This window comes from Mesocricetus auratus, unplaced genomic scaffold, assembly GCF_017639785.1.
Source record: "Mesocricetus auratus isolate SY011 unplaced genomic scaffold, BCM_Maur_2.0 Super-Scaffold_100009, whole genome shotgun sequence".
NCBI classification, from domain to species: Eukaryota; Metazoa; Chordata; class Mammalia; order Rodentia; family Cricetidae; genus Mesocricetus; species Mesocricetus auratus.
Genome location: NW_024429193.1, coordinates 1,246,847 through 1,264,997, shown reverse-complemented (window position 1 = coordinate 1,264,997; position 18,151 = coordinate 1,246,847). Strand labels below are relative to the sequence as shown.

Genomic DNA, 18,151 nt, shown 5'->3' with positions numbered 1-18,151 from the left:
ACATATTGCGGGATGTCCTTTGAATTTCGCTTCCAAATCTGTTTCCCAATCCTACTTTCTTTTCTCCATCTTTGTGTCCACAGTGCTCACTCTCCTTTGACCTGATTAGAGCAACTTGCCCCCCTCTACACCATATTAACTGCCCACCATATTCATTACAATATGACTGTTGGAAAGCATGGTTAATTTCCCCTACACAGTTATTTGTTGGGATTGAAAGGGTTCCAATTATTTGGTCCATGGTACTTGACTAGTATTTTCTAATAGTCTGTACAGGGCATCCTCACAGGAAATTCATACTCTTCTATGTTCAAGAATTCTCATTTTCATGTCAGCCAGAAGGTCTACCCATCTCCCACATTCCAGCATTTCCATGGTGCTGGCTGAAGTCCTGTGATGTGTGTTCCTGCTTGCATGGACACGCATGGAGTTCAGTGGCTGATTCCTCTACTTCAGCCAAGTTCTTTGTTGCCTTCTTGTCCTGGCTGCCTTGGTTTTTAGTATTCCAATTTTTGAGCAGGCTTAGGAACATCCTTATCAAGTCTTCATTGTTCATAGCCTATTTTGGCATGAAATATCTTTGTTCTGTTTGTCAAGTAACATCCTGGCAGGAACCTCGGAAATATTAAAAATATAAGATGCCAAATACCAAAGACCGAATATAATTACATTTATGCAAAATGTACTAAGCAGGGAATTTAACAGAGTCAGAAAATAAACAAGTGGTTGCCTGGGGTGATGGGATTAGAAAGAAGACAAGAGTGTGAATTGATTGGACAAAATTGTATTCTGGCTATAATAGCACAGTTCTATAACTTTATTGAACAACACTGCCTTGTATAGTTAAAATGGGCATATTATATATTCATAGCATAAATGTATCATTAAGACTGTTTTAATGACAACAGCTTCAAGCTTCAATGACCTGATTTTAAAGAAATGAACTGTGTGATAGTGTATGTTCTTGGCTTCCTTAGTGCACAGGTTGCCTACAAATTCTTTCTTCATAAAGTCAATCCCGCCACTAACATGTCTGGCTTAATGTCTTCTGACTAAAACATTTTCATTGCAGTCACACTGTTGTCTACAAAGCAATGTTTAACACTACAGTATAAAATTGGGGACTCTTCATGGCTGTTCAAGTTATTCCTTCCTTGTTCATCCTATTTTGGGATGGGGCGTATTGTTACAGCTCTCCCTCCCCCCTAGGCTCAGGGATCTGTGTGTAAAGTAGGGTAGAACAATTAATTGCAGAAGGCAGAGGTTGTGGGTGACTTCAGGGAAGCAGTGAACTCACAGTGACGGTGACAGCGTGCACAAGACCTGCACATGCTCAAGCCAAGGATCTTATCATAGGGAGGGGGAGTGTGCATATAGTACCACTTCTAGCTGAGGCGCCATCTCATTTTGGTGTTGTTGGGGGAGGGTTATCTTTCTTTAATGGTGTGATACCCACAACCAGGAGTAGTCTGGTCAACACCAATTGAGAGAGGACAGAGGGAGGGAGGGAAGGAAGGAGGGAGAGAGAGAGGGAGAGAAAGGGAGAGTGAGAGAGAGAGGAGAGAAGGAGGGAGGGAGGGAGGGGGAAGGAGGGAGAGAGACACAGACAGACAGAGACAGAGACACACAGAGACAGACAGAGATACAGAGACAGACTGACAGAAACACATTGAGACAGAGATACAGAGAGAGACAGAGGCAGAGAGTTACACACAGACAGACACACAGAGGCAGAGAGAGGGACAAAGGGAGGGGGAGAGAGAGGAAGTTGGGAAGTTAGGTTGGTGGGGGAGGAGGATCTAGGAGAAAAAGAAGAAGTGGAATGAATATAAAAATACATTGTTTGAAATTCTTGAAGAATTAATAAAAACATTGTTTTTTTAAAAAAAGATGTTTAAGTTTCAGCTATGTTTATATGTTACATCACATACCAAAAGCAGGGTGGGTATGGTGTGTAGTGTGTGTGTGTGCGTGTGAGTGTGTGTGTGTGTGTGTGTGTGTGTGTGTAGGAATTTCTGGGTTTGTAGATGGCCTTAATTTAAGAAGACTTTGAGCTACTATTTCTACGTCTTTCATCTAGGTTTTTCTGTGCATCCAGCTGTTCAGTTAAGTATTTGTGCACAGTTCATGAGAATCTCCAAAGTCTGTCATATCATCCGGGGTAGGACCTAGCCCTCCCTCATGTGTCCAGGCTGAGAGAGCATCTCTCCGTGTGGGATGGGCTTCCAAAGTCCATTTGGATGCCAGGGGTAAATACTGATCTACTATCCAAGGCCCGAAAGAGTACCAAGGCCTCCTCACTGACACCTACCTTCAGGGCCTCACCCTCCCTGGAGAGAGGAGTGGGGATTGGGTAGGGGGTTAGGGAAGGTGGAGGGGGGGTGGGGGAGGAGGGAAGGAAGAGGGAGCTGGGATTGACATGTGAAGTTAAGCTTGTCTCTAATTTAAATAAAAAGATACCCAACAACAGCAACAAAAAAAAGTATTAGTGCCCCAACCCCTACAGGTTTGGCTATGTAGCCTTGGCTTGCCTAGAACTCGCTATGTGGCCCAGTCTGGCCTCAACCTGTGGCAACCCTCCCATGTTTTAGGATCACATGTCTGAGCCTCGACCATCAGGTACTCATTTCTTACTCTTACGCCAATAAACACGCCGTCAGTCCTTTGTCTTAACTTATCCTGATGGCTAACGCCAGAAACGAGAATGATATAAAATTTAAAAAGCCACATGCGTGCGTCTCCTTTACATTTTCTTTTTAACAAAAGTGCCGTAGAAGAACCACATGCTTTCTGTTGAGAACATTTAAGTCTCCCACACTTGCACACTCCTCCCTGATCAAGACTGACGGAGAGGGACAAGTGTAAGGAAGGAGGGGTGAAAAGTCATGTGGAAGACTAATAGCTCACAAACTTAAAAATAATGAAACTGAAGGTTAGAAACACATGTGGCATGAAAGAAAGGGGGGGGGATGCCGAGAGCTGAAGGATTTATTTTTAAGCCGAGATGGAGTAGAGAGTGGAAGGAAAGAGGAGGACATAGTGGCTGCTGGGTTAACTAAACAGATATGTGGAAAAGCTTTATGGAATTTTGCTGGTTAGCAGACAATTTTAAAATGCAATAACAACAACAAGAGTAAGAATGCACTTACCCTGTATGGGCGAACAATGTTTCTCCCAGATGACATGGATTATTAATTGAAATTCAAAGTACAAGGTATGGAATGTCTTTCTGAGTTATTTGGTCATGGAGGCTCTTAAAAAGGTCTCCAAAGGAACACAGACTAGGTCCATTGACTTTGGTCATCCATTGCCACTACATAGTAAGCCTCTATTTGCTGACGATACCATACAGCTTGTCCACAGGACATAGAAAAACAAGTCACTCCTAAACTGATCTTAAATGTCCTCCTTGTTGGCTAGCTTTTGTAGTATCAGCTACTGCTAAGAAGGCTGCTTGGGAAAACATGACACTAATGCTCTTACTCAGTCCGAAACCTTGTATGTTGCAATACTGATGTGCCCACAGGAGCAGGGGTGACATAAATGTTGTTATGGGGTAGCTAGCAGCTTTTTAAAAAATTATTATATTTAAGGCCTGCTCTGCTGGAGGGGAGATCTTGCCTGGTACTGTAATCCTGGTATACAATCCACAACTGAGAAGGTCATGGGCCCTAGGACAGAACCTGCTATTGTTATTTCCTCTAAATGTTCATGCTATCTAATTGCCTTCCAAGTGTTTATGTTTATACCCCTAGGCCTGGTCTCCTCTCAGCCTTCGCTGGAGAGGTTCTTTTTGCAGTGGGAGCTGTCAATGGACAGAGGCATAGCGTTCCAAGTGCTGAGAATGAAAGGCTGAGGACTCAGCCATAAAAGGCACAGCACAACTAAGACTCAGGAACACTGTGGAAGAGGAGGAGGAAAGAATATACAAATGAAGAAATGGGGAGGAATCCTTCAAAGTGCAGTTTTTGGATGAGGCATGGCTGGCTACTATAGTCATGATTTAACAGCAGCTGTGGTTGTCTGTACAAGACTTACAGAAGATCAAGCCAGCCCAAATCTAAGTGTAAGTGGGGTGTTTATCTCCAGTCACCACACATTGAGGAGCAAATGTCAGTGGATAGTTGATGGGGGCGAAAGGATCATTTTCTTTTGAGGGTTTGGCTGTTGGGAAGCTTCCTAAATTCCAGTGGCTGGCCTGACACCATGTGCCTGTGAGCATACCTGATACCTTAGATCTGATAACTTAGCCAGGGGAATATGGGGAAGCTTGTGAGGGAGAAATGGGGGCTAAATATTTCATTGTATACATGTATAAAATTAAAAAAATAGCAAATAAATATTTCTAAAGTATGGTTCACTAAAACATTTTTTAAATGACAGTAAGGGTATATTAGTACATTACATTCTCTTGGCAGTTTATTTAGTTTAAAAACCCAAGTATTGACATTAAAATGAACACGTTTAGTGTCTTGTTCAGTTCATATGTGTAATAGAAGATTAGATCGACACAGACAGACCTATGATTGTTGACACCCGCTGAGGCACTCACAGTGGAACCCACAAGGGTATTGCAACCAAGGGCCAGAGGCTAATGCGTGACGTTAGCTTGAGCCCTGGCTCAGTCACTCCTCTAGGTCAGTTTTAAACCACCTTGGCTTTGACAACAGCTATCTCAGTCACCAATGCCTGTTATATTAACTTTCAGTGGTTATGTGTTCCCATGAAACCAGTGGGCACTGTGGCTTACTGCAGTAAGGACATGTCCACAAAATAATTATCCCACCATCTGGACACTGCTGTCAATGGCAGTCACAGCTTTATTAGATTTTTAAGCTTTGACAAAGGGAAATGCAGTGTCCTTCATGGGACATCATGGGAACAGAAGACTGATGTTTCTGTGATCTTTAAAGCACTTTCATGGCAAGTGGTGTACATTATCTCTAAATCAAATTTTAGGAAGCTGAATGGAGGTGATATTTGAAGGGCACTGAAAATTCATAAGAACATATTATGAAACCATGCCAAGATCCTATAATTTATACCAAAGAAGAGAGAGAGACAGAGAGAGAGAGAGAGAGAGAGAGAGAGAGAGAGAGAGAGAGAGAGAGAGAGAGAGAGAGAGAGAGAGAGAGAGAGAGAGAGAGAGAAAGGACTCGGGTTCCCAAGAATAGCACATGGTTTTCAGAACATTGTTTCTGAGAGATATGTGCAATTATGTGAAAATGACAGGATTCAGCATACAGCACACTCAGCTGAAAATAATGCTATACACATTGAGGGGCTTTATAAACACATTCATAAGTATTCATGGACAAACAAAGCTATACATAATTTTAACAAAGGAATCAAAATCCATTTTTATGTGCACACGAGGTTTATACAACCGGCTTTGCATTCTAGAGCACCTTCATATTTTGTGCAAATCTCATAGTAGAATGCAAGAGACAGGCCCAGAACATTCAACCTATAGCATAGGTTTTGAATGACGTGTCAGATTTTGTTATTTCCTAGAAAGTAAATAGAACCGATGAAACAGAACTGATATAGAGGACAAGCGTTTAAATTCAGCGCATTCCATTTGTCACAGAAAGATCCTTCCAACAGCATTTGGCCAAACAATGTCCCCAACAAAATGACTACAAATTCTTTGTTTTCCCTTCTTCCCAAAAGGAATGAGCTGAAATGTGCACAATTGAAGACCCTTGTTTGCTGAATAGCATGCTTCTCAAAGGTTCAATAGCAAACATGTCCTACTTCTAATTATGTGTAGGAAATAGGAATTATGGGATAATTCCCACTTGGGGGCAAAATAAGCTCAAAATGGAACAACAGGCAGGAAAACTGGGCACATTCAGTCTCTGAAGAATTTTATGGATTAGAGAAAACCCCTTATTTACAATATTTAGACAGCTTTCAAATGATAGCTTAATCTATTTAAAAATAACCAAATTATATGCAAGATCAGCCTTACATAACACACTGGAAAGTAACACACTGAAGTATGGGACTTGTGGGTTTCTGTGACTGATAAAATTTCATATTCATTGCAAGGGATGGCAACAGAATACACTGGAAGAAAAATTAGATCTCTCTCTACTAGTCAGGGATTACCATTGTTAAAATTTAACAAAGACCAAACATTGTGTTCAGAGAGGCAGTAAGAAGGCTGCCCCTGTTGATGCAGGTAGCACACCACAAATGTTTGGCTTCATAACAGGGTTTGGGAGAACTACCTCTCCAAAGTCTACTGGTGCTGAAGCTCCTGCTGCTGCCGCCTCCTCCTCAGCTGTAGGTACCACTGTACCGTCTCAGGTGACTGGGCAAAGGGAACACTCTGGATCTTCAGATGCTAAGATGAGAAAAATCAATTTCAATGCCCAAAAGACGGAACTTCTGAGGCAGAAGGTGACTACAGTAACTACCCGTTGGTCTACATGATTGGGAGGCAGAATGTTGACTTGCTTTATTGTGGTTGCATTCAAACAGGTCTTGAGGAAGGTATTGTATGGAAGAACAAGTCTAGGATTAGGAAAAGCGTCAGTCATTAAACTTAGGGAAATGACAGGATGATGGAATGCATGCGTGCTTCCTTCTCTAAAAGAGAATGCCAGACTTCCCTGGATGATCAGTGTAATACCCCATCCTGTAGCACACATACTGTGCTGATACCTTTGAGACTATCTGTGCTCATTTCAACAAGCTGTTCTATAACTCAAGCAATGGTGATGTGTGCTGCTTAAAACCAGTCCAGAGTCATTGGTCCTTCATCAAGTGTGCCACTGGGAAGTCTCTGAAAATACTTGTCATGCGATTGTCCTGTTCTGCACACCTTTCCTCGAATTCATACATACCCATCAATGCTGAATAATTGGTCCAATCTTAAAGTGTTTTAAAGCATATTTTGTGCAAGAAAAACCCAAAGATACCAGAGGTGGATACACATGGTTGCATCCTTCAGTAGAAGAATGCTTTTAACTACATTAAAATAATTTTTGACTGATGGGCCTGGTAGCACTTGCATGTCTGAGGTAGAAGGTTTGCAAGTTTGAAGCCCACCTGGGATATACACTGAGACCCAGTTCCCAAAACAGATACAGAAACAAAATACATGTCTGATTCTAAGACTATATTGGGTTTGGAACAAGTAATCTTTTTCTAATAAATATTTATAGAGTAAATAAGAAAATTTGATAGCTTCTTCAGGTTTTAATGAAATATTAACACTCTGTGTCTTGGAAAAAATTTTTCAACTTGAATGTAGTATGTAAATATATATTAAAACAAAATCATTTACAGGACTATTTACTGTCTCTGGAACCCACAATACATCATGGCTGTTTAGAAGTAAAGAAATCATTTTCAAAACTTGGCTTTTCTACATAGGCACTTGTCCTGGATCTATTACATTTCATAAATGGCAGAGTGACAAGTGAGCACAGATTATGACAGATACTCACTGAGCAGAATTTGTCATAGAAGCCTTTCTAATCAGTCAGTCAAACTATTGCCTCTACTCTTTACTCCCAGGAGAGCACAAATCACAGATTTCAATTAATGGCTTATACATTGTTTTGTTCATAATTTTTGATGTACTGTATTTTATTTGTGTGGAGTATTACAGTTTTATTAATGCAAGTAATTTAAAAAGTAGATATGCGCAAATAACAAACCACAAAGCAAATTACAAGCCCTCAGATAAACACAATTGTGGTTCTATAAAATATTAAATCATGATCAAATACCTTAAGCTATGTTAGAAGTTTCTCTTTACAGTAAAAAAACCTTTGTAACTTCAATTAAAGGATGAAAATTTAATATTTACTTATAGTATTTTGCATACAACTAAAGTTAGTGTACATTAATTTTTAAATATTTTCACATTAGTAGAACTCCAAACCTACTTCACTGTGATCTGTGAGCCTTATTTGCAGTTGTGCTATAGATGTAGCTACATCTCCTTAAGTAAGCAACATTTTATTCCTAGCACACATTACATAAAAGTTTTTACAATCTATAATCTCATTTGACACATGAGATTAATAAAACTCATTGAACTGTGAGTATGCTTTTATTATAAAATACAGTCCTTTGCCAGGTAGTCTTTAGCTAAAAGCAAGAAAATGTAAAAAATATAGGTTAAAAAAATCTAAGAGGACAATTTAAGTAAATACAACTGTGTTCTAGCTAAATCAAAAATTTGAAAGGCTTTTATTCTAAAATATACATAATAACATTTTAAATATTGTATATATCTGTGAAGGTGTTACAAAATGAGATCAATAAATGACTATGAGGTTGTTTATGGAAACCCTGCAAGTATCCCCAAAATAAGGAGTGAATAAGAATGTGGTAAGGGAAGGGACAGAGTGAGAAAACCTGTTCCGTGCAAGAAGGAGTTCTATTTTTAGGTCTTTGCCTTTCTTTAAGCATTCATAGAATAATGAAAGGAATGAATTCCAGGCATAGAGTCCTACAGAGGATTTTAAACAAAGAACTTTAGACAGGGTGTCTAGGAGGAAGCTCCCTTCCTTATACACTTCTCTCTAAACTGCACTCTTCTGGTTTAACACCAGAGGAAGTATTTCTTCCTTTAATTCAGAGGTGCAGTGTCCACTTCTGTCATCATCCCTGTCCTGCTGACCTCTGTGAGAAACCTTGTCATGTAGCTTTCCTTGCATGTGTCTTCTCATTGTCAGCCTCCCTACTGGCCACAGACTCCCAGGCTACATTCAGTCTACATTCCGCTGCTTCCCAATCCCACCACTTATATGTCTAGCTGACAGTTGGCCCTGGTCAACACTTATTTCCTGCTCACTGGCTAACTTTTATTGAGCATGTAGTACTTACACAGGCAGAGTGCACACAATGATGGGGAGTGACGGGAAGCAGCGCGAGGTGTTCTCCCGGAAGGTACCGTCTATCCCTTTTTGCTTTGTATTGCGTTTTGGGAACAGGGTTGTGTTAAGTAGCCCATGCTGTCTTTGAACTCTGTCTTTGAACTCGCTATATCACCCAGGATGGCCTCAAACACATGGTAATCTACTTATCTCAGCCTCTGAGTGCTGAGGTTCTAGGTGTACGCCACATACATGATGTCTTAGGGTTTCTATTGCTGTGAAGAGACACAACGGCCATGGCAAATCTTACAAGGAAAACAGTTCAGTGGTTTAGTTCATTATCAACACGGTGGGAAGCAAGGCAACATGTAGGCAGACACGGTGCTAGAGAAGGAGCAGGGAGTTCTTACACCTTGATTTACAGGCAGCAGGAGTTGGTCTGAGACACTTGACAGTATCCAGAGTGTATATGAGACCTTAAAGCCCACCTCTACAGTGATACACTTTCTCCAACAAGGCCATACCTATTCCACCAAAGCCACACCTCTTAATAGTGCCCATCCTTTGGGGAGGGGGGCATTTTCTTTCAAACCATCATATATGACCTATTTTTAAAAAGATTTATTTATTATGTATACAACATTCTCCTTGCATATATGCCTGCAGGCCAGACAGGGTACCAGATCCCATTATAGATGGTTGTAAGCCACCATGTGGTTCCTGGGAATTGAACTCAGGCCCTCTGGAAGAGCAGTCAAGGCTCTTAACATCTGAGCCATCTCTCCAGCCCCTATATGACCTATTTCAGTTGACTCTCCATTCTCTTTTTAAAACACTGACTTCTGTACCCATTGATCTACTTTTTTGGTGATGTGGAAGAAATTCTAGGCTGAGCCCCATATCTGCTCTTCTTGGGCCAACTTTAGGCAAGGCTTGTGACTTTTTTTGGGCAGCAGCATGCTCAGTATGTGGAAAGGATACACGGATGCTTTCCTTAGCCTCTTGCGATGCTAAAATCACAGCACACTCTATGCCGGCCTTTACCTGTGTCCAGCACACAAAAGCCAGGGGCATCACTGTGAGGTGTCAGTATCTACAGATCATTATAACTCCTTCCCCAGCCAACACCTCAGTCTTTCCCACTGGGAGCTGTTTATTTTCAATATTGATTAATTCCTTCCACTGAACTGCTGATTCTGTCTCTCTTCAGTAATGCAGTACAATTTTACTCAGGGCTTTTTCTCTGCTTGTCTCTTAAACGTTGATTGTGTCAATATTTTAGAAGTCAGTTCTTTTCTCTCCATCTCTGTTGTCACTGATTTATACAGTAAACTGATTTTCACCTGGCTTGCTATAATATCCTGTCAATTTAACTCTTCTTCGTATTCATGCTCCATATGATTATCAAAGGGAATGCAACCCCACAACTTCTACGTAGACTGAGTTGCATCCCCTAAAACTGATATCTTAATTTAAACATCTTAGTTTTTAGCACCCACGAAATGTGGCTGGTTTTAAAGAAGTCATTAATTTAAAGCAAAGCCGTTAATGTAGTATGATGGTTATTCCTGCAAAAAGAGAATACTAGGGCATACATACACAAAGAAAGGGAGGGAAAGGTTCTCTGCAAAATCAGGAAAGTAGATGCAGAGAAAGCAGCCCTGTTGAGTCATCAGACTGGATCCATCCAGCTGTGTCTGCCTCTTGGGCATTTCAATAAAGCTTAACACATTCAAATTAACCTCTTCCTCTCCTTGCATTTCTCCCACTTCCAAACACTTATTACAATGCTTACAGAACAATTCACTGAAAACTTGGTTCACCCCTGTAGTCCCCCCTTCCTGAATTTCCCATTCCTTCAATCTTGCATGATTACAATATAGTTTAGTCACCAAAGTGTTTGACTCTTTTTTCCAAGCGTGTCTTACTCACTTCACTGCCTTCTATATGAATTGCTTCTTATGACTTCTTGGCACCCATACACTATAAACCTATCTTTAGACTCAACCTCCCCTCTCTCTAATTGGCTTTGAAATTTGAATTTTGCTATATTTGTTCATTCCTCAGTTTAGTGCTCTGCAGTAAATCTTGGATCCTCCAAAATCAAGGTTCTTTCTGAGCCTGGATTATGTACCCACTATTGTATTAATAAAGAGCCTCAACACCTATACTGACAAATTATTTATTGTATGCTCAAAGTTAGAGACAGAAGATGAAAGAACAAAGAACTTGCAACATAATTCTCATCAGAACAGAAATAAAAGAATTTGCAATATTCTCTGTGCGCAAATCTTTGCTAAACTATTACATACCAGTGTTCTAAAGAGTATGAAAATTGTGCTCTTAATACATAAACTTTTCAGGGCTTAGTCAATTAACAACTATTGGCAAAAACAATAAACACATTGTTAAAAACATTATTGTTCTAAGAATAAGTCCTGGAATCTGAAAGAGTCATCAGCTTTCAACATGGGAACTTAATGACGCCTTAACAGCAGGCAGCAATTACCAAAGGATTGTGGTCGTAGAGTTGACATTCTGTGCTAAACAATTAATTTCAAAGCTAATTGAAAGAAACTTTGCTTTAAATAACACCATCATGAAGTCTGGTTATTGTTAAGAGTTTGATTATGAGTTCTAAGAATGTTTTGGTGTTTTCATTTTCTGGGCCTGCTAGTGATAAATGTATCATCTTAAGACACATGTTTCATGAGTAGAGCCTGATAAACAACCTTGGATCAGAGGGCCCATGTTTGAAAGGCCTGCCTGACATTAGGACCTATTTATTTATATTTTTAATATTTTGATTTTTTTGTATGTGTGTGTGTTAAGGCTGCACCTTTCCATTGTGGAGCTGTTGCTGTGCAACATCGGAGAGCATTGTTTTCCCTCTAGGATCACAGTGCAGCTGCTGACCCCCATGTCTGGGTAGCTTGCAAGAGTCTTTCTAGGACCACTTATCTGTAGAGTCATGGGTAATGAGTAAGTGAAAGAGTAGGGAAAACTGTATCAGGCTGAGGATCATATATACAGAAGTCCAGGGATAAGTCTGTAACTTATGGGTCAAGCACAGGCTGTAAGAAAGGGAAAGGGTGGGCAGGAGGAGGCAAAGATGGGTATTTTTTTCTGAAACTGTTAAAAAGTAAAGCCACTGAAGTTTTTATTTTTTAATGAAAGATTTCAATGTCAGGGTGACACTGGATTTGTTGATTTGTATTTTAGCCTTGGACACAGAGCAGATATTAATGAGAGTAGAGGGCAGGAAGTGGGCAATTCTGCCGATAAACTGAAGTAAAACATAGGCAGTGGACACTTAGAAAAGGGCAAATAAGATACACCACTCACGGTTTTCATATGCCATTTAGTTGTGTAGTTGTTAGGTAGTTGTCTCTATGTACTAGCTTCACGAGTTGAAAGGATTTATTTTCTCCATCCTTCTATTTCCTGCATTGAGTCAGTGTCTGCTATGGAAGTGCCCAATAAGCACTTGCTGAGTGGATCTCATGATGAGTGAACTTGAAGGCTTCATTTATATCCAACACCCTTGGCAATGTATCATTCAGTGAGTACAGAGTGGTGAACAGGCTAGGGGAGATTCCCATTCTCACAGAGAAATCTGAGATACTCATCTATGCTAAGATAGAAATTGTAATTGTGTGCTTGGAAAATTCCAGTCACAGGAGTGGCTACTTTATATTTCAAGGACCACCAAAGACTTTTTTGGGGGGGGGCAAGTGGCATTAGATTTGAGAGTTGAATGATTAAAAAAAAAAAGGAGGCCGAGAGTTCCAGACGGAAGGAAATGAATAAACAAGTTAGGCAGATTTGACAGAGCTTGTTGACTGACTAATGTGGGAGTAAGAAATAGGACTGAGATGACTCACAGGTTCTAGAAAATGTTATTTCTATTAGCTGAGCTTGGAAATGCCAGACAAAGTGCAGACAGCAATGTAGAGGACGAGTCTGACTGTCCCACTCTGACTTCAGAACACCTGTGATGTGTTGAACTTAAGATGGAGATGCTCCAAGATGTGCTCACTAGAGACATAAGGAGATGGGCCCCGAATGAAGAGTGGCCACTACGTGATTAACTTTTAACTTGCCAATTTCCCATTGATTATACTTGCTGAGCACTGTCCTGCTTCTCTCCATCATCCTTTGTACCCTCATCCCTTCTCAAAACACACACACACACACACACACACACACACACACACACACACACACACACACACATGCACACACATACACAGAGAAAGAGAGAGAGAGGAATCGAGGAATCCACTTACTGTTCCTTCTAAGTATGTTCTGATACTTGTATGATTGGATAGCCTATCAAGGGGGTTGTCCCCTGGAGAAGACTGAGTAACCATTTTTACAGTAACCATTAATTGCCTATAGTGCTTCATGTGGGGGTGTAACCTTGAGAGATTTCCCCCATCCACACTGGCTTATCCACTGGTGATGCCACTGTACTTGTCTTGTTTAAGTGACTGCATTGCTGAGATTTCAAAGGTACAGCTCCCTGTTGTAGACAGTGGACACTGCCTCACAGAGGATGTCCTGGTTCTCAGACTCTTGTAATAGTTTGGGCCTCATCATTCTTAACATTCTTAAGGCTCTCTCTCTCTCTCTCTCTCTCTCTCTCTCTCTCTCTCTCTCTCTCCCTATCCCTCTTACACTTACTAACCAGGATATGTCACTGGCCTAGAACTTTCCATGTTGGCTTGGTTCAAGACCCAGACATTTATTTCTGCTTCCTCAGTGCTGATATTACAGAAGTTCACTGTCATTTCAAGCTTTTTAATGTAGTTTCTAGAGATTGTGCTTGTAAGGAGAGTGTTTCTCATTGATGAGCTAGCTCCACAATTCCACGTAAATACTTTTTAATACTGTCTTGGGTCACATACTGCTTCCTTTATGTCCAGATTAGGGCAATAATTCGACTTCTTTATTAAATTATTTTTGTGGTTGACTTTTAAGGCACTGTGCTCAATAGTGACAATCCAATGTAGAGGGTTCCCATGTGTACTGACATACTGGAGACTATCCTGCTAGATATACAGCAAAATGTTGTTTCAGTAGAGATGGCTCAACGAGGATTGAGACCTCAGAGAGTTGCCCTAACTGTCAGAAACTCTTCAAAAGCTGCCAGAAAGCTAGACTTTAGCAACTGATGCTCACTAGTGCTGATAGTAGTATGCACTTGTCTGTGAACTACAGGAGCACCTGTGATTCCAGCCTCACCACACATGGGCATGGCAACAAACCATCATAGCAAAAGCATCTGGGGTGGGAGCCATCCTGAGTTCCCTTTTAGCCTTTTGAACATGTTTATTGTAGCTGGAGCCATCTACTGTCAGCAGGTTCCTCTTACAACCCTATGCTTTACCTCCTGAAGGATAGCTTGGACCTGGTAGTCTGTCTCCCTGAGTGCATTATGCTCATTATGTGAGACTCATTGGATGCACTTTTGTTTTTCTATCTGATTTTCATTTCCAGATTCCTGTAAGCTGGACCTGTGCAATCATTTTTTTTTTGTTTGCCCAGCAGATTTCAAAATGCAAATTGAATGTGTGGTGTATTAGGAGCCAAGTCCCCCAGAAACTCTTAGTGATTACTGAATCACTTGTGGTTTGCTAAGTAGGCGTTTGACACAAGAGCCATGCTACCCTGTGCTCACTGGCCTATGTGTGAATATCCAGTTAGTCCACACATCTAAAGAATATCACAGAAAAGTTCCAACATGGATCATAACACAATTTGTATTTCTGCTTGCACCTAAAATACATCAATGGAAATATTTTTCAAACTTTCTATGATTTGATTCTTGGTATATATGTAAAACTATAGTATAATATCCTTAAATCTGCGTGATTGTGCAATACTGATATTTTCCGTAGTTATAAAAAATTCAAATATCATGTGTTAATCTTTCACCCACCTGTCACTCTCAACTGACCCAAGTACATAAGTTGTACATTTCTTTCTCTGCAGTTGTATTATTGTGTACGACATACATACAAATATAGGAAGTTATAGAGTTATTTATAAAAGTACATTATCTTATATGTACTTGAATGTTCCCTCTTTCCCTCAGTAATAACTTGTAAATATGGATTTATAGCTTCTCTGCACCATTATTTTTTAGTATATTTTTAAAAAATTTAAATTAGGAACATGCCAATCCTAGATTCTTCTCCCTCCCCTCTTTCCCTGCCCCCCAACAACTCTCTATCCTATTTCCTTTCTGCTCCCCAGAGAGGGTGAGGCCTTCCATGGGGGATCTTCAAAGTCTGTCATGTCATTTGGAGCAGGATCTAGGCCCTCCCCCATGTGTCTAGGCTGAGAGAGTATCCCTCTATGTGGAACGGGCTCCCAAAGTCCATTCCTACGCTAGGGATTGCCCAGGCCTCCTAACTGACACTATCAGGGGGTCTGGGTCGGTCTTATGCTGGTTTCCCAGCTATCAGTTTGGGGTTCATGAGTTTTCTCCGTGGGTTTCTGCAGCCTTGTCTTGACCCTTTTGCTCATCAATCCTCCCTCTCCGCAACTGGATTCCAGGAGTTCAGCTCAGTGTTTAGCTGTGGGTGTCTGCTTCTGCTTCCATCAGCTACTGGATGAAGGCTCTAGGATGTCATATATGGTAGTCATCAATCCCAGTATCAGGGAAGGACATTTAAGGTAGCCTCTCCACTATTGGTTACATTGTTATTTGGTGTCACTCTTATAAATCTCTGGACATTTCCCTAGTGCCAGATTTCTCTTTAAACATATAATGTTTTCCTCTATTAAGGCATCTCTTTTCTTGCTCTCCTCTGTTCTCCCCTCCGACTCAATTTTCCTGCTCCCTCATGTCCTCATTTCCCCTCCTCTTCTCTCCTTCTCTTTCTCCTAACACCCTCTCCTCTCTCCTCCATGCTCCCAATTTGCTTAGGAGATCATATCCCTTTCCCCTTCTCTGGGGGACCAGGTATGTATCTCTTAGGGTCCTCCTTGTTTCCTAGCTTTATGGTGGTGTGGACTGTAGACTGGTAGTCCTTTGCTCTATGTCTAAAATCCATATATGAGTGAGTACATACCATATTTGTCTTTTTGTCTCTGCATTACCTCACTCAGGATGGTTTCTTCTAGTGCCATCCATTTGCCTGATCCCAATGTTTTTATTGCTGCTGAGTAGTACTCCACTGTGTAAATGTACCACATTTTCTTTATTCACTCTTCAGTTGAGGGGCATCTAGGTTGCTTCTAGGTTATGGCTATTACAAATAATGCTGCTATGAACATAGTTGAACAGATGTTCTTGTTGTATGAATGTGCATCTTTTGGGTATATGCCTAAGAGTGGAGCTGCTGGATCTCATGGTAGACTGATTCCCATTTTCCTGAGCAATCTCCATACTGATTTCAAAAATGACTGTATGAGTTTGCACTCACACCAGCAGTGGAGGAGTGTTCCCCTTCTCCACATCCTCTCCAGCATAAATTGTCATTGGTGTTTTTGATTTTAGCCATTCTGACAGGAGCAAGATGATATCTCAGAGCTGTTTTGGTTTGCATTTCCCTGATGGCTAAGGATGTTGAGCACTTTCTTAAGTGTCTTTCAGTCATTTTACACTCCTCTATTGAAAATTCTCTTTTTAATTGGATTATTTGGTGTTTTGGTGACTAGCTTATTGATTTCTTTCTTTCTGTCAGATGAGGGGTTGGTGAACATCTTTTTCCATTCTGTGGCCTGCCTTTTTGTCTTGTTGACTGTGTCCTTTGCCTTACAGAAGCTTCTCAGTTTAAGGAGGTCTCATTTATTAATTGTTGATCTTAGTGTCTATGCTACTGGTGTTATGTTCAGGAAGCTGTCTCCTGTACCAATTCATTCAAGCATACCTCCCACTTTCTCTTCTAAGAGGTTCAGTGTGGATTTATGTTGAGTTCTTTGATCCATTTGGACTTAAGTTTTGTGCATGGTGATAGATATGGATCTATCTGCAGTCTTCTACATACCAGCATCCAGTTATACCAGCACCATTTGTTGAAGATGCTTTCTTTTTTCATTGTATAATTTTAGCTTCTTTGTCAAAGATCAGGTGTTCATACATGTATGGGTTAATATCAGGGTGTTTAATTCAATTCCATTGGTCTACCTGTCTATTTTTGTGACAGTGCCAAGCTGTTTTCAAGACTATAGCCGTGTAACAGAGCTTGACGTCAGGGATGGTGATGCCTCTGGAAGTTCCTTTATTGTACAGGGTTGTTTTGGCTATCCTGGGTCTTCTGTTTTTCCATGTAAAGTTGAGTATTGTTTTTTCAAGGTCTGTGAAGAATTGTGCTGGAATTTTGATGGGGATTACATTGAATCTGTAGATTGCTTTTGGCAAGATTGCCATTTTTAGTATGTTAATCCTACCTATCCAAGAGCATGGGAGATCTTTACATTTTCTGGTATTTTCTTTAATTTCTTTCTTTAAAGACTCAAAGTTCTTGTTATACACATCTTTCACTTGTTTGGTTAGCATTACCGCAAAATATTTTATGGGTTTTTTTTGGGGCTGTTGTAAATGGTGATGTTTCTCTGATTTCTTTCTCAGTTCATTTGTCTGTATGTAGTAGGGCTACTGAGTTTTTTGAGTTAATCTTGTATCCTGCCACATTGCTGAAGGTGTTTATCAGCTGTACAAGTTCCCTGGTAGAGTTTTTTGGGTCACTTTTGTAAACTTATATCATCTGCAAATAGTGAAAGTTTGACCTCTTCCTTTCTAATTTCTATCTCCTTGATCTACTTTTGTGTCTTATTGCTCTAGCTAGAACTTCAAGTACAGTATCAAAGAGATATGGAGAGAGTGGACAGCCTTGTCTTGTTCCTGGTTTTAGAGGAATCATGGAATCATGTTTTCTCTCCATTTAGTTTGATGTTAGCTGTTGGTTTACTGTATATTTCTTTTATTATGTTTAGATATGTTCCTGTTATCCCTGATCTCTGCAGGACCTTTATCCTGAAGGGGTGTTGGAATTTGTCAAAGGCTTTTTCAGCATCTAATGAGATGATCATGTGGTTTTTCTCTTTTTAAATTTAAATTAGAAACAAACTTGCTTTATATGTCAACCCTGGCTCCCTCTTCCTCCCCTCTCCCCCTGTGTCCCCTCAATCCCATCAGGTCCCCCCCCCAATCCCTACTCTGCTCCCCAGGGAGGGTGAGGCCCTCCATGGGGGATCTCCAGAGTCTGTAATTTCATCTAGCCTAGGCCCTCCCCCATGTGTCCAGGCTGAGAGGGCATCCCTCAATGTGGGATGGGCACCCAAAATCCATTTGTATA

The 18,151-nt window shown here is 40.6% G+C and overlaps 1 protein-coding gene across 12 annotated transcripts in view; it reads right to left on the bottom strand.

Annotated features, from left to right (window-relative positions):
* Window positions 1-18,151, bottom strand: part of Lrrc7 (leucine rich repeat containing 7) — a 445,479-nt gene that overhangs the window by 162,891 nt on the left and 264,437 nt on the right. The window contains exon 8 of one of the 12 annotated variants that reach the window (XM_040751539.1): window positions 6,238-6,352. The exons of the other annotated variants lie outside the window; for them this stretch is intronic. Within the exon in view, the coding sequence (XP_040607473.1) occupies window positions 6,346-6,352 (7 nt within the window). The 3' untranslated portion in view covers window positions 6,238-6,345. Of the gene's footprint in view, window positions 1-6,237; window positions 6,353-18,151 lie in introns of those variants that run through there. 12 annotated transcript variants of the gene reach the window in all.